Consider the following 16,890-nt stretch of genomic DNA (forward strand, 5'->3'; position numbering starts at 1 on the left):
TTAAACAAAGATAGGCATGGTATTAAGCATTTCAATTTAAGGTAATACTCATTTTACATTTTACAGACATAAAAACACAACAAATAAGCATTAAATACAGTTTAGGGTTGGGTACTCCAATGGTATAAGATGAGTATAAAACGCCTAATCTACTTTCAGCAGTTTCAGCAACTGTAAACTGCAGAAAATACGGGCAGATCGGCTCCTTCTGAGTTTACTCTGCTCCTGTCAGGATTAGCTGCAGTGCGTTATGACACGCAGGGATATTTTGGCATCACTTAGTTTAGACCCCAAAAATTTGACTTTACTTTCAGAATCAAGCCAAAAAAAACCTGCAACCCGCAACTCATGAAATTTACAAGCAACTTGAGAAAAAAATAAGACCAAAGTCGCATAAAATAAGTGGGCTTTGCAACAGTGAGCATCCTTTCAGAGTGTGTCATATCACTCCGGTCCTCTGGTCGGGTAAACAAATGATCCGGCAAATTCTACATTACAAAAAAAGCAAAACCTACCGAAAAGTCTTGTTCTCATGTCATCTTGAAGACATTCTTCTTCAAAATGTTGGTTACAGATGACGTGTTTTCTCTCTGGCCAGAAGTTCGATGGCAAATCCTCCCTCTTCAAGTAGGTAATCCAACAAAAGAACCCGGTGGATCATGAATCGGAAAGGTGAAAAAACTAATGTTTTTTCCAATTTATCCCGATGTCTTGTTACATCTAACTGCCATGCACTCTGGCATTGTTGCTTTAACAATAGCTATCAAGAATTTCAATGGTGAAGTCCTCTCGAAATCCGAAATAATTGCTGTTGATCCGAGCTGTGTACAACAGCTCCTATTAAATTAGCTTGTAGAGCACAGTGCCTTACCACACAGAGACGTCACAGGATGTGATGTCGGGCGGCCATTTTTTCCCAAATATGGGCAATAATGGCCGCCCATATACACAGTGATAGAGACGATAATTTATGCTTTTATTTTCTTATTGATTAACGTTAAATTAATTAAACCACCACGGACTTATTAGTTTTAGGTATAGCTAATGATCCACTGATTTTTTCCTTGTTGACCGGACTTCCACTTTAATGGAGGGAAGAGGAGCCCTGATGATCCTCTCTACTGTCCTCACCACTCTCTTCATGTTCTTCCAGTCGGAGGCGCAGGAGCCTCCACACCACACAGAGAGACAGCTGCTCAGAATGCTCTCTATGGTGCTTCTGTAGAAAGTCATGAGGATGTGCGGGGGCAGGTGGGCTCTCCTCATCCTCCGCAGGAAGTACAAGCGCTTATGTGCCGTCTTCACCAGTGACGTTGTGTTCACAGACCAGGTTAGGTTGTTTGCGATGTGCACCCACAGGAACTTGGTGCTGTTGACCATCTTCACAGCTGAGCTGTTGATGAGCAGTGGAGCGTGGTGAGGCCTTTTTTTCCTGAAGTCGACGATGATCTTCTTCGTCTATTCCACGTTCAGGATCAGGCTGTTGTCTCTGCACCAGCCCACCAGCTGCTCTACCTCCTCTCTGTAGTCCCAGTCGTTATCGTCTCTGATCAGGCCCACCGCCGTTGTGTCATCTGCAAACTTCACAATGTTATTGGTGGTGAACCTAGGGACGCATCATGATGGGAGTCAGTGCAACAGGCTGGACACCAGCCGGCTGACCTGCACACTCCCTGAACACCCGCCCAGGTACGTTGTCGGGTTCTGGGGCCGTCTGCGGGTTGACTCTCCTCAGAGTCTTCCACGTGTGTCAAGGTAGAGTACCACCTCTTCCTGATGGGGAACAGCGTTCACTGCTGGAGTGCTGTTTAGTGCCTCAAACCTCCCAAAGAAGTTATTTAGTCCATTGAGAAAGCCAGCATCAACTTCACCCACTGGGGGGGAGGGTGTGTTGTAGTCTGTAATTGCCGGTATGCCTTTCCACATGCTCCTGGTGTTACTGACGTTGTGGAAAAGCTCCTGGATTTTCTTAGTGTGGCTCCATTTCGCTAACCTGATGGCACAGTTCAAGTTTGCTCTTGCTGTCCTCAGTGCCTTCTTGTCACCAGACTTGAAGGTCAATTCCCTTCCCTGGTTAGTTTTTGACAAACCTCCTCAGTCATCCAGGGTCATTGGTTGGCCTAGGTGATAATATTCTTTGTGGTGCTGACGTCCTCTGCAATGTTTATCTTGTCTTCATATGTTGCTGCAGCTTTGAACATGTCCCAGTCAGAGCACTCAAAACAGTCCTGGAGTTCCTCCATGGCTCCCTAAGTCCACACCCTCACCTGCTTCGCTGTTGGGGTCGGATAATTTCATCCGACTAATCATGACCTGGATAATTGAGTTCTTCGAACACACGTGTTTATGATTAGTATCGCTGGATTGAGGTATCTGACATAACTGCGTGTTCATGCATTTGTTTAAAAGGGGAAATGTGTCGATAGTTGAAACAATGATCAGCAACGCTGCTATTGGCTGTTCAGCATGGCCAAAGAACGCAAACAGTTTTTCTCCCAAGTAGAACACAAGCTTTTAATGTAAGGTTATGCCAAATTTGAGTCATTAATTAAAATGACAGGTAACACCTCAAAGTCTGCTAAAGCCAGGAGAGAGGGCTGGCTAAAAGCAGCAGACAAATTAATTCGTAAAGTGCTGTCTATGTTTATGTTATGTCTGTCTATGTCTAGATGTTTGTATCACTTTCTACAGTATGTGTTTTTGCATTTTAATAATTTCATAGTTATTTTGTTCTTTTATTTCATATCCTCCAAGGGACCCACTAGAACATGGGGACAAGTAAAAGTGAAATACAAGAATATTCTACAAAATGGTAGCCTTTAATTATTATACAAAAAGCCACTTGTTATGGCAACAGATCCAATATCGGTGTCATTCCTTAGACACCGGAAGTAAAGGACTGCAAACTGGGAATTTTAACAAAAATGTTTCATCTGTAAAAAATGAAGTTTTTCGTTTTCCAAGTCATACACAGTTTACACTGTAAAACTGTATTGCTCCGTGTCTAAATAATCCATCCATAGGTTTTTCTAATACAATATACGGCTTGACAGGAAGCAAGTCTTTCAAAGTAAAACTAAACTTCACAATGCCAATGCCTTAATGCCAAAAAGAGCTCATGAGATTTGACTTTCACAAGTGGAGCAGTACTGCTTTTGCCATAGTGCTCCGCTTGATTTATGAATGTGAATAGTTTTATTGGGCAATGCAAGGCAAGGCAAGGCAAGGCAAATTTATTTATATAGCACAATTCAGTACAAGACAATACAAAGTGCTTTACATGATTAAGATATAGCAAAATAATAAAATGTAGATAGAAAATAGAATAAAAGCAAGTAGGGATAGAATGTAGTAACAAAAAAGAACATTAAAAACATTAAAACTGTTTAACTAGAACAGTCAAAGGCAATTTTAAACAGATGTGTTTTTAATCTTGATTTAAAAGAACTCAGGCTTTCCGCACTTTTACAGTTTTCTGGAAGTTTGTTCCAGATAAGCGGAGCATAGGAACTAAATGCTGCTTCTCCATGTTTGGTTCTGGTTCTAGGTATGCAGAGTAGGCTGGAGCCAGAAGACCTGAGTGGTCTGGAGGGTTTATACACTAATAACAAGTCTGTAATGTATTTGGTGCTAAGCCATTTAGGGATTTATAGACTAACAGAAGTATTTTAAAGTCTATTCTCTGAGATACAGGGAGCCAGTGTAAGGACTTTAGAACTGGGGTTATGTGCTCTACTTTCTTAGTCTTAGTGAGGACGCGGGCAGCAGCGTTCTGGATCAGCTGCAGCTGTCTGATCCACTTTTTAGGCAGACCTGTGAAAACACTGTTGCAGTAATCAATTCTACTAAATATAAACGCATGGATTAGTTTTTCCAGATCCTGCTGAGACATCAGTCCTTTAATCCTAGAAATGTTCCTCAGGTGATAGAAAGCTGACCTTGTAATTGTCTTTAGATGCTTTTGAAGGTTCAGGTCTGAGTCCATCACTACTCCCAGATTTCGGGCCTGATTGGTGGTTTTTAGCTGAAGCGACTGAAGCTGTGTGCTAACTTTTGATCTTTCCTCTATTGGTCCAAATATTATTACTTCAGTTTTGTTTTTATTCAGTTGAAGAAAATTTTGGTACATCCACGTATTGATTTCTTCTAGGCATTTAATCAGTGCTTGAACTGGTCCATAGTCACCTGGTGACATGGTGATGTAGAGCTGTGTGTCGTCTGCATAGTTATGATAACTGATGTTGTTGTTTTTTATTACCTGTGCTAGAGGGAGCATGTAGATATTGAATAGGAGGGGACCCAGGATGGACCCTTGGGGAACCCCACATGTGATTTTTGTCATCTCTGATGTAAAGTTACCTACTGATACAAAAAATTCCCTGTCCTTTAAGTAGGATTTAAACCAGTTGAGAGCTGTACCAGAGAGGCCGACCCAGTTTTCCAGACGTTCTAACAGAATGGAGTGATCGACAGTATCAAATGCTGCACTGAGGTCCAATAGAACCAGAACGGTGGTTCTTCCACAGTCTGTAATTATATGGATGTCATTAAACACCTTGATAAGGGCAGTCTCTGTACTGTGGTGAGCACGGAAACCTGACTGGAAAACATCAAAGCGGCTGGTCGTAGTTAAGAAGGTGTTTAATTGTTGAAATACAACTTTTTCAATGATCTTACTGATAAAGGGGAGGTTTGAGATGGGCCTGTAGTTCTGGAGTAGAAGTTTGTCTAAATTGTTCTTTTTCAGCAGTGGTTTGATAATTGCTGTTTTTAGGGACTGGGGGAAAACACCTGACAGAAGGGACGCGTTTATTATCTGAGTCAAATCAAACGCTATGACAGGTAAAACTTTTTTAAAGAAAGCTGTGGGGAGAACATCAAGGCAGCTTGAGGAGGAACTTAACTGCTGAATTATCTGCTCTAAGCTTTTGGAGTTTATTTGGCTGAATTGGGACATTTGGTCAAAATCAATTCTGGTAGGAGACAACGTTGGTACTGAACTTAGTATGGATGTACATACAGATCCTCTAATCTTTTGGATGTTTTCAGTAAAGAAGTTTGCAAATTCGTTGCAGGCCCTGGTGGAGTGGAGTTCGGAAGCCACTGACACAGGAGGATTTGTTAACCTGTCGACTGTGGCAAATAAGACACGAGCATTATTAATGTTTTTCTTAATGATCTCAGAGAAGAAAGATTCTCTTGCATTTTTCAGTTCTAAGTTATATCTGTAAAGTCTCTCTTTATAGATGTCATAGTGAACCTGGAGTCTGTTCTTTCTCCACCTGCGTTCAGCTTTCCGACATTCCCTTTTTTCACTTCTAACTGCTGGAGCATTTCTCCAAGGAGATTTTTTCTTCCCGGAAACAACTTTCACTTTAACTGGAGCAATGCAGTCTATGATGTCTGAGACTTTAGACTGAAAGTTATCTACTAGCTCACCTACTGAGTTGCAGCCCAAGGTTGAGGTAGCAGAGTAAGCTTGAATAAAAGTTTCTGTGGCATTGTCCTTAAAGGTGTCCTTTTGGCTAAATGAGTCACTGGTAATGATACATTGCTGTTGTAAAAATGGACAAGACATGGCTATGATTCAAGCGGGGAATATCTCAAATGATATGGACACTACAATGGGAAAGTAGGAGAGGAAAGGAAGAAGAAGAAAAAAAGAAAAGGTGAAAGAAAGAGGAGATAAAAGGAAGAGAATGATAAAAGAATTATTGAAAAAAAAAACATGTACTTTGTTTAATTGAAAATCTGCAGTTCCTATATTGTCCATGAGGGGCGCTGTGTTTTAATCAGCAGATGGTAGCACTGAGCTTCAGATGTCAAAAATTGATTTGAAATTATTTCTTAATTTTTATCTGTTTGATGTATTTTGTCATGCAGGACAGTGTTTTTAAGTTCCAAAAATGTGTATACATGTTTTTCAACATTGTACAATCACTGTGATCAGTTCTTATGCATAATGCACTTAAGTAAATGTTTAACTGAGTAAAAGTATTGTTGAAATTACACATACTTTTCTTAAAAACACTGAAGTTATTCATAATATATTGTGTAAAAGTGAAATTAATTTAATATAAAAATCAAGTCCACTTTTATTAGTTCTATTTAATCTTGCAATGAGTTTACTCGTGGGGCCCTCTTGAGATCAGATTAAGATGTATGCGGTCCCTAAGCCAAAATGACTTTGACACCCCTGCGCTAAAGGATCCTGTCTATTGCGCAATACGCGATTAATTCGAAAAGCTCTGCAAATTATTCTTGCACCTTCTGCAAGAAGTTGCTGTTGTAAAAATGGACAAGACATGGCTATGACAGACTACCCTATCTCCTCCGCTTATGAAAATTGCGATTTAATCCTATTTACATGAAATAAGTAGCACATGTTGCTATGACAGCAAGTCCAGGATGAGTTTCGAAGAACCAAACAATCCAAGATCATGCCAAATCGTCAACAATCAAATCCAGCTAACTGAGTTAGCAACGTACGAAGAACGGACCATAGGACTTTTTGAAGATGAAGTTGCAAATTTGGGCTTGACTTTCTTTCTGAGAGAAATCATTTAATTATCTCCCAGTTTTTCACTGTTAAGCAGAACATGAGTTGCAGATAGTTTGTCCTTTCCATGTCCCAGTTTCCTGGTCATCGCGTCCACCAGAGTTGATTCACAATTTCATAAACACATGCAGGTCAGAGCCCAGAGTGACAGGGAAACTAGTGATGAGACAGAAAGAGAATGAGATGCAGTAAGTGGGAAAAATGTGGGGAAAAGTTCAATAAAGAGTTTAAGAAAGAGAGCCCACTGAAAGACTGTATCTGACCTTAGATGGGAGATTTCTCAAAGACATTCTAATGATTCTGCAAGTATGAAATATGTGCTCACCATATGCTGCTAACAACACTGATCCAAACCACCTCTTTATTCTTTATCTCAGCAAAAATTTTCAACTCCATCAATGAGACTATAGCAATCTAAAGACCAGAACAATGGTTCTACTGGGACCACCAGTTCATTGTTGGTATTTTAGGTCCAGTTTGAAGTTTCTTAAAGCCAGAAGCTTCTGCAGAGTTTGTGTCAGTTTGTAGAGTTTCCATCCCAGTGGAGCTCTAGTCAGGATTCATCTGTTTAAATGTGTCAGATGTTACTTTTTATAACCTACAGAACAAAATACTGTTTGAGTTATATTCTATAATTATAAGAACCAGCTGAGCAGCAGCTTCTTGAGCACTACTTTCTCATGTTAACATCATGTCTTGAATTGTGTGTCTGCAGCTTGTCGGGCTGTCTGGTCTCAGAGGAAGGCTGTGCTTCTCTGAAATTAGCTCTGAGCTCCAACCCCTCCCATCTGAAAGAGTTGGACCTGAGCTACAATCATCCAGGAGACTCGGGAGTGAAGCAGCTGTCGGCTGGACTGAAGGATCCACGCTGGAGACTGGAAGCTCTCAGGTATGGATGAAAAAAAGTACAGAGGTACTTTATGACAAAGTTTGGACTGATTTATGTCATAAACCAAAACCTCTTAAATTAAATCCCACCCATCCCTCTCCTGCTCCTATTATCTCTTGCAGTCAGAATAACTGTATAGTTTATTTAAATAAGTCTAAAGGTAAATTAGGAATAGTTTAATGCAGCGTCCCACAGTTAAAGAGACAAGATGATGGTGCAAATATTGTCAGGCTTAGCATGATGCACTTGTAGATGTTAATAATTATCAATTAAGTGAAGGCGATATCAATTTAATTTAAAGGCGAGAAGCGTTTGAATGTCTCGGTCCCCTAATGTCTCCTAAATGCTGACAACCCTGGATCCAGACCAGGAAGCAGAGCCATAGTTTAACACATCTCTCTGCAGCTTCTGTAATGTTACCCACCTATTACCCTATTGAGACAGTGTCTTTCTGATGGCCAAACTGAGCAGATCAAAGACAGATCTAAAAGGAGCAAATCATAAAAATCTAATAAACATCAATATGACTCAACTTGAACCAAAAAATAAAAGTTAAACGTGGTCTATCAAATATAAGGTCTCTCCATTCAAAGACTTTGTTAGTTAATTAATTTACTTCCTATAATCAGAATCATGATGTCTCCAGAAACCTGGCTACAAGAGGACTACATTAGTATAATGAGTCAACTCCCTCCAATTATTTAAAGTTCCACATTCCCAGATCTATGGGAAGAGGAGAAGGAGTAGCAAGCATCTTTCAATCTGATTTATTAATTCTTCCCAGGCCAATTAATAACTACAATTCTTTTGAACATTTAACCCTCAGTTTCCCTCATCCAAACTGCAAAGCAATAAAACGCTTTCTGTTTGTTGTTTTGTATCGTCCACCAGGCCCTTACTCTCAGTTTTTGGGATCAGTTGTCAGACCTCTTATGTGATTTGGTGTTAAATATTGACAATGTAATTATAGTGGGGGATTTTAACATTCATGTTGACACAGAATGTGATAGCCTTAGTGCAGCTATTAAAACTATCCTAGATTCAATTGGTTTTGCTCAAAATGTGCATAAACCGACGAACTCCTGGCTTCATACTTTAGACCTTGTGCTGACATATGGCATTGATTGTGAAGAGTTAACCTGGAAAACCAGTCTATTGTTGTATAAAAAGACCTTTCGCAGAGTTAGAGCAGCATATTTTTCATCATTAATTGAGAAGAATAAAAATAATCCTAGATTTCTCTTCAGTACAGTTGCCAAACTTATTCAAAGTAACAGCTCTGTTGATCCATCTATTCCCTTAGCTCTTAGCAGTAATGACATTATCGGATTCTTCATAAATAAAATTCATGCCATTAAAAATAAAATAATTTGCATCCTCCCAAACATGATTACCTCGTCATCAGTAAGTGGGGCAGCATTGGAGGAATCTTTAGAACCTGCGCTGTGTTTGAACTGTTTAGAAGCAGTAGAGCTTTCTGAGCTATCTAAAATTTTAGCTTCATCTAAACTTTCTACCTGTATGTTAGACCCGATCCCAACAAAATTGTTTAAGGAGGTAATCCCTTAGATCAATGGCCCTATTTTAGATATGATTAATATATCATTGGTAAATAGATATGTACCACAGGCTTTTAAATTAGCTGTTATTAAACCTTTACTTAAGAAACCTTCTCTTGATCAAGATGAGTTAGTGAATTACAGACCTATATCTAATCGTCTTTTATTGTTTTAAATTCTTAAAACAATAAAATTCTTCCGTCACCGGTGGTGTCCACCAGCGTGTTAAAGGGATGCCACCGCGACATGCACCGACAACCTTGCGGCCACAGCTCCGACTAGGCGCTTCGACAATAGAGGCACGGGACATGGTCCATTCAGACTCAATGTCCCCAGCCTCCCTCGGGACATGTTCAAATTTCTCTTGGAGATGGGAGTTAAAGCTCCGTATCACGGGGGTCTCTGCCAGACGTTCCCAGCAAACCCTCACAATACGTTTGGGCCTGCCAGGTCTGACCGGCTTCCTCCCCCACCATCGGAGCCAACTCATCACCCGGTGGTGGTCGGTGGAGAGCTCCGCCCCTCTCTTCACCCGAATGTCCAAGACATGCGGCCACAGGTCAGATGAAACAACAACAAAGTCGATCATTGAACTGCGGCCTAGGGTGTCCTGGTGCCAAGAGCATATGTGGACATCCTTATGCTTGAACATGGTGTTCGTGATGGACAATCCATGACGAGCACAGAAGTCCAACAACAGAACACCACTCGAGTTCAGATCAGGTGGGCCATTCCTCCAACCACGCCCCTCCAGGTCCCACTGTCATTGCCCACGTGAGCGTTGAAGTCCCCCAGCAAAACGAGGGAGTCCCCAGGAGGGGCACTATCCAGTAACCCCTCCAAGGACTCCAAAAAGGGTGGGTATTCTGAACTGCTATTTGGTGCATAAGCACGAACAACAGTCAGAACCCGTCCCCCCACACAAATGTGGAGGGAGGCCATCCTCTCGTTCGCCAGGGTGAACCCCAACATGCAGGCACCGAGATAAGGGGCAACAAGTATGCCCACCCCAGCTCTGCGCCTCTCACCAGGGGCAACTCCAGAGTGGAAGAGGTGCGTTGAGGTGAGCCCTACTATCTCTAGTCGGAACCTCTCAACCTCGCGCACTACCTCAGGCTCCTTCCCCACCAGAGAGGTGACATATCACGTCCCAAGAGCCAGCTTACGCAGCAAGGATCGGAACACCAAGGTCCCCGTCCTCTACTGCCACCCATTGCACAGCGCACCCGACCCCTTTGGCCCCTGGTGAGCCCATCGGAAGGGGGACCCATGTCACCTCTTCAGGCTGAGCCCAGCCGGGCTCTGTGGGTAAAAGCCCGGCCACCAGGCGCTCACCAACGTGCCCGGCCGAAAAGCCCCTTATGATGATGAAAAGCTTCTCCTTTTTAATGTTTGTATTTCTGGGTCTTCCAGTGTAGCCACAGCAGATTTCCACAGGGCTTTTTAATGTTCCATTCCTCCATTTCTGTGTGGGAGTGTGGATGTAACAAGGATCCAGAGTTGGTGTCAGTGTTTAGATGGATTATATTTTAATGCTGATTATTAAATCAGTTGGAGCTTCCAGAAATGTTGACTTAGTTTCCTGATGTCCTTTTAGGCTTCAGGCTGTTTCTTCAGGTTGTTAATGAGGGATTTCCTTTCTCCTCTCTGTTGGAGCTTTTCCTCTCTTTGGACAAATGAGTTGTGCTACAGCGCCACCAACTGTCCTCACTACATCCACTGCAGGTTGTAATGTTTCCATCATCATCTGCTCTCAGCTCTTCTTTCCGTCTCTGGATTTTTACAACAAGTGGACATGTCCAACTGTTGGACTGGTCTTTTCTCAGTGGAGGACAATGTGTGTCTGAGAGACATGTAATGTCCATGTTTGCTGCTGAAAGAGACTGATGGTCTGACCCCCTCCTCCTTTCAGGGTGGAGCCTGCTGGAGTCCAATGGTTGACACCAGGTCTGAGGAAGTGTAAGTGTGTTTTTCATTTGATTCATGACAACAAAGCAGCTCACATTCATCCATCTTCAAACTGTCCATCACTCATTCAGGAGTCATCATCAAAGTGTCAATAAATGATCAATAATTGCAGCTGGATTATCTTTGTTCTCTCCATCAGATTCATGTCAACTCACAATCGACACAAACACAGTGAGCAGAAAACTCAAACTGTCTGAAGACAACAGGAAGGTGACACATGTGGAGGAGTTTCAGTCATATCCTGATCATCCAGACAGATTTGATCTTCGTCAGCTGCTGTGTAGTACTGGTCTGACTGGTCGCTGTTACTGGGAGGTGGAGTGGAGAGGAGGAGTTAATATATCAGTGAGTTACAGAAGAATCAGAAGGAGAGGAGACATTAGAAACTGTTGGTTTGGATATAATGATCTGTCCTGGAGTCTGAGATGCTCTGATGATGGTTACTATGTCTGGCACAATAACAGAGGAACATCTATCTCCTCCTCCTCCGTCTCCAACAGAGTATCAGTGTATGTGGACTGTCCTGCTGGTACTCTGTCCTTCTACAGAGTTTCCTCTGACTCACTGATCCACCTCCACACCTTCAACACCACATTCACTGAACCTCTGCATCCTGGCTTTGGGTTCTGGTCCAGTTCTGGTTCCTCTGTGTTTTTGTGCTGATTGAGTCTAAAGCGTCTCCTCCTGTCAGAGAAAGCCTCTCCCTGTTGAACAGATAGTTCAGTCTGTTCATGTCTGTCTCTTTCACTCAGAAACACGTTTTCACATTCATGGATTCAATCTGTTTCTTTGTGAAACTCTTCTAAATGATTCCTTGGAAACTTCTTCCTCTTCCAGTCCTTTAAAGATGGAAGTTGGGATTATTCCAGGATCCACATGTTGTTTTTCTGCCTGTTTCCAGTCAAAGCTTCACTCTGAATATCAGCATGATGACTTTCTCTCTTGGTTTTTTACTTTCATTCATCAGTCAGATTTGATTGAAATGTTGGCCAGTTTTTCTCAATCTCTGGACATTATCTGTTTCTGTCGGCTCCTGTTTTTCTAAAAACCTTTTAGATTCAGATGTTAAATCTTCCTTTTGTATATTTGCTGCAGTTCTACTTCATGTGTTTTAAAATGAAATTAAAAGAATTTCTTCTTCTGTGTTTGATTCTGTTCATCTGATACATTTTCAACATTTCAATAAAACTCTGACGCTTGTTTCAATAAAACAGATTTTTTTCTATCAACACTGACTTTCAAAAAGTCCTAATTTACAGTAAAACATTTCCATATTCTTTCTGACACGATTTAAATGACAGATTTTGTTCTTTAGTTGAATAAATCAGCAGCAGAAAGTCAAAGCAATGATGAAATTATATATCTGCTCCATCTTTCCAAACCTTGAAAACACGTTGAGAATGAAAGAAGAGCCAACGCTGACAGTCTGGGACTAAAATCAGCTTCTTTACTTTCAAACTGCTGAGTTGAACAGACTGAAGACCAGTTTTTCATTTTCTAGCTAAATTCCAGCAGCACCAAACCAGAAGCCTAACCAACACCAACAACAGAACCACATGGAACATTTCCACATCAGAACCCATTCCTATTCCTATATTCCTATATACATACTTTTATGTTTACACAGAGCCGCAGCGTGCTGTCAAGAAACCTCAGAATCGGTGGTGTGGTGAGCTCACCCACCTTCCATTATTATTCACAAATTAATAAAATAATTTGGACATTAAATGTATTCAGTAAAACAGATAACATAAGAGTTCTGTAATTGTATGTTTTATTTGATTGTTTTCACTTTAATAAATTGTATGTTTGTCTTCTCTTTTTTAAATGATCAAGCACTTATGTATTAAATGAGTGAAATAATTATTTTAATGCATTAGATGTGTTAGACAGGCTGAGGAGAAAATAAGTTTTAACATGTTCAGTTGAGAGGATGTGAAGTAAGAATGGAAAGAGGTAGTAACGGTTGAAAAGGGAGCAAATTCTGTCTACAGGAACTCTGCTGAGAAGAAAGGGGAAGTGGGCCGTCTGTGGCTCAGAAAAAGAGTAAATTGCTTAATGCTGCTTCTAATTCAAACATACAACATACTAAACATACTAATTAAATAAGCCTATAAAATCTTTTAGAAGTTGTGGACATTCAATTATTGAGTCAATAATTATTAAGTTCTTCAGTGGTTGTAAAACAGTCATGGTGCATGGTTATTTTGGAGTACTTAAAAGGTTGCCTGTAGCCAAAACATTAAACAACAGCCTTAGGGACTTTTGAGTTTCTAGATATTTACCGTTCCAGTAACAAGTGTAATGAATCGTTAAGGTTGAACCCAAATGTGAGCCAAACACAGAGCTGTATATTAAAAAAGGTGTTTATTAACAAAATCCAAGTGGCAAAAAGGTGGACTTAAAAAACTGGAAGGCAAAAAACAGAACAGGCACGGACTGGCAGACAGGCAGGTTGTATACAAAAATAATCAGAGGCTGGAAAGAGCTTACCGCAGGCTGGCGAGAGGGATAAACACAAGACGTTCCGGCAACACACAAACAACTAAGGCAGGCTTAAATAGGAGGAAGGAACAGGTGAGCAGGGCGGGACCAATTAACCAAAACAGGTGAAAGCAATTGAAGGAACATACAGACTAATAAAGAAAAACCCTAAGAAAGTAAGACCAAGACTAATGGACACGAGCTGACATAAATAATAACCAAGACCAGATGACTAAAAACAGACTAAGCACAAATCAAAAACAACACAACACAGAAATAAATCCTAAAACAGAAAAGTTGACTAACTGAAAATAACCTAAACCACAACAGAACGTTACAAACAAGTGCCGTTGTATAAAAGTAGGAGCCACTGTTAACTAGGGCTGTGGTCGGGAAAAAGTGGCCTCAGGCTACTTGTTTGCTTAACCTGTCCACTGAAAAAGGGTGTGGTCCTAGGAGGGAGAGGGTTAGAAGATTTGTTCGTGTTCTACTTATCTACCTAAAAAGGTCTCACAGGAACTAAGTGTAATACTCGTTAGGTTCAGAGGTCTTTAGAACCCTAGCTAGTCTGAGCTTTAACCCAAAACAGAGAAGGATGAAGGAGGGGGTTTAGTTCAAATCCGACAACAACAGTGCACGGCGTCCTGCTACTCCTCTTAAAAGGGACAGTCCCACATTTTCAGCATCAGGTACCTGTTAGCCCTGGGCCAGATTGACAGAGGCCAGGCTGCCACACATTGGCGCCACCGGGCCTACTGACCACCGCCAGCAGCAACTCAGGTGAAGTGTCATTGTCTCCTATTGGTCAGCTGTGTCAGGTAATTCATGTCTCTGAGAAAAAGGTGCATTTAGAGGGAATTTCAGTCAAAAAGCAAAAATCAACATTTCAGTACTTTGGGTTGACGTAAATTGCCATTTTTATTGAACCGTGATGTCAGTTTCTTTACATGTCGAGCATATTTAAATTATATTGATGAATGTATTTTCTCTCATTCTTACTATAGTCCTTGGTTGCTCCTTTGACAGATTTGAGCAAGGAGGTGAAAGCTGTAATGACCGGTGACAGATGAACCCAGAATTCAGACTGACAACAGGAGTAGGTAAAAGGACGATTTATTAACCTTAGACTGGCAGAAAAAGGGACAAGGCAGGCTCAGTGATCACAGTAAACATTTCCGGCCTTAACCAAAAACAGGCAAAAACAAAGCAAAACTCAGGGAATCCAAAACACTGGTTTGGGTAAGGCAAAAACAGGCAGGCAGTCCGAGCAAGCAGGTAAAAAAACAGGAACCAGGCAAAAACTAAGAAAATCCAAGACAAAAACAGGCAGACAATCCAAACAAGCAGGGACAAACAGGTACAGAGTCAGGCTGGTTCAGAATCCACAAAGCAAATAAGGTCAGGATCGACAGAAAGAAAAACCCACTGGATACAACTCACTAAGTAAGCTCATGAGAGGATCTGGCAGGGAGCAGAGAACTGAGTTAGGTATAAATAGGCAGAGGAACAGGTGAGCAGAGTGAACAACTAAATAATCAGAACAGGTGGAAGTGATCAAGGACGGGGGAGTGACTGAGGGAGCTGACAGGACCAGTGGAAGGGAACAGAATCTAAACTAGGTAAATACAGAACCAGAATAACATAAGGACCAAACCTAAGATCTTTCTGTACCGCCTCTCTGCCTGCTCGGACGCTTTTTTTTCCCCTCTGCTCCCTGCTTGCTTGCATTCTCCTGCCTTTTACTTTTTATCTCTTTGCCAAAACCACAGAAAGTTGGATTTAGTTTTTTTTTTCTTTTTATTTATTTTTGATTTTTATTTTGGAAAGATGCCTCCCTTCACCACAGTGGACCTTGACACGCTTCTACAGAAGATCGCTGTTATACAACAGAAGATATGCCGACTCGAACTGAATTGTGATGTAAACGGCGCGTATGGAAATGAAACAACCCTGCCTGCGACTCTGAACGACGACCACCAGCACAGCAACTCACTGAACAAACAGATCCCTGAGGAAAATGAGAATCCCTGGACCACTCTGGGTGCAAGACCAAAGGATCAACAAACCCCGCACCTAGACAAAGGAAACTGGCCGATACTACAGAGATGCTGATACTAAATCAGCATCTTCCAAAGGACGCAGAGGTCCAGATCCTCCTCCTCTACATATCACAGAACATGCCTGTCCTGAGGACCTTCAGATAACTTCCTTGTGATGTACACCGGGCCCTGGCCGCACGTTTATCAGACAAGACGCTTCCAGCATCAGCCTGGGCCTCTTGACGGAGAATATGGAATATCTGTTATGATACGTGGCAGAAATAAGAAAAGCAAAAGGAAAACAAACAGGAATAATCAATCGTACTTAAAAGTCATAAACTGTCAGATGCAACCTGCCACAGAGACATCAACCACTAAGTCATAAAAACTGGGTTTACTAAACATTAAATCTCTGTCAGGAAAATCCCTGTTAATTAATGACTACATTATTGACAATAATCTTGATGTAATGTTTTTAACAAAAACATGGCGGCATGAATTTAGTGTAGACTCCATCAGCTTTACTGATGGAGTCAACACCTCCAAACTACAATTTTCTTTGTGAGAGCAGACAGCAAAGGAAAGGTGGAGGAGTAGCAACATTGTTTAATGATTCACTAAAGTGTAAAAAGGTGTTTTTGGGAAAATTTGACTCTTTTGAACATTTGGCTCTCCAGGTAAAGAGCCCACTACGAACTATGTTTCTGAATGTTTACAGGCCTCCTAAGTCCACATCAAACTTTTTTAATGATTTTAGTGACCTCCTGTCTGTAATATGCGTTGATTATGACTGTTTAATTATTGTGGGAGACTTCAACTTTCACGTTGACAACCCTGAAGACAGAAGTGCAAAAGAACTGTGTGACACTCTTAGAAACTTTGGTTTAACTCAACATGTTAAACAGCCAACACACAAACGGGGACACATTTTAGACTTGATCATCACTAAAGGTCTAAACATTTCTGTGGTCAATGTACAGGGGTTGGACAATGAAACTGAAACACCTGGTTTTAGACCACAATAATTTATTAGTATGGTGTAGGGCCTCCTTTTGCGGCCAATACAGCGTCAATTTGTCTTGGGAATGACATATATAAGTCCTGCACAGTGGTCAAAGGGATTTTAAGCCATTCTTCTTGCAGGAGAGTGGCCAGGTCACGACATGATGCTGGTGAACGAAAATGTTTCCTTACTCACTCCTCCAAAACACCCCAAAGTGGCTCAATAATATTTAGATCTGGTGACTGTGCAGGCCATGGGAGATGTTCAACTTCACTTTCATGTTCATCAAACCAATCTTTCACCAGTCTTGCTGTGTGTATTGGTGCATTGTCATCCTGATACACGGCACCTCCTTCAGGATACAATGTTTGAACCATTGGATGCACATG

General features: G+C 41.3%; 1 protein-coding gene across 1 annotated transcript in view; it reads left to right on the plus strand.

The window, feature by feature from the left end:
- LOC118558638 (NLR family CARD domain-containing protein 3-like) overlaps window positions 1-11,617 on the plus strand; it is a gene marked incomplete at its 3' end in the record, with an annotated part of 70,326 nt that extends 58,709 nt beyond the window's left edge. The window contains exons 8-9 of the mRNA XM_036129095.1: window positions 10,920-10,966; window positions 11,115-11,617. Of these exons, the coding sequence (XP_035984988.1) occupies window positions 10,920-10,966; window positions 11,115-11,617 (550 nt within the window). The remainder of the gene's footprint in view (window positions 1-10,919; window positions 10,967-11,114) is intronic.
- Between the last annotated feature and the right edge of the window lie 5,273 nt (window positions 11,618-16,890).

The sequence above is a fragment of the Fundulus heteroclitus genome, unplaced genomic scaffold, assembly GCF_011125445.2.
Source record: "Fundulus heteroclitus isolate FHET01 unplaced genomic scaffold, MU-UCD_Fhet_4.1 scaffold_138, whole genome shotgun sequence".
NCBI lineage: Eukaryota > Metazoa > Chordata > Actinopteri > Cyprinodontiformes > Fundulidae > Fundulus > Fundulus heteroclitus.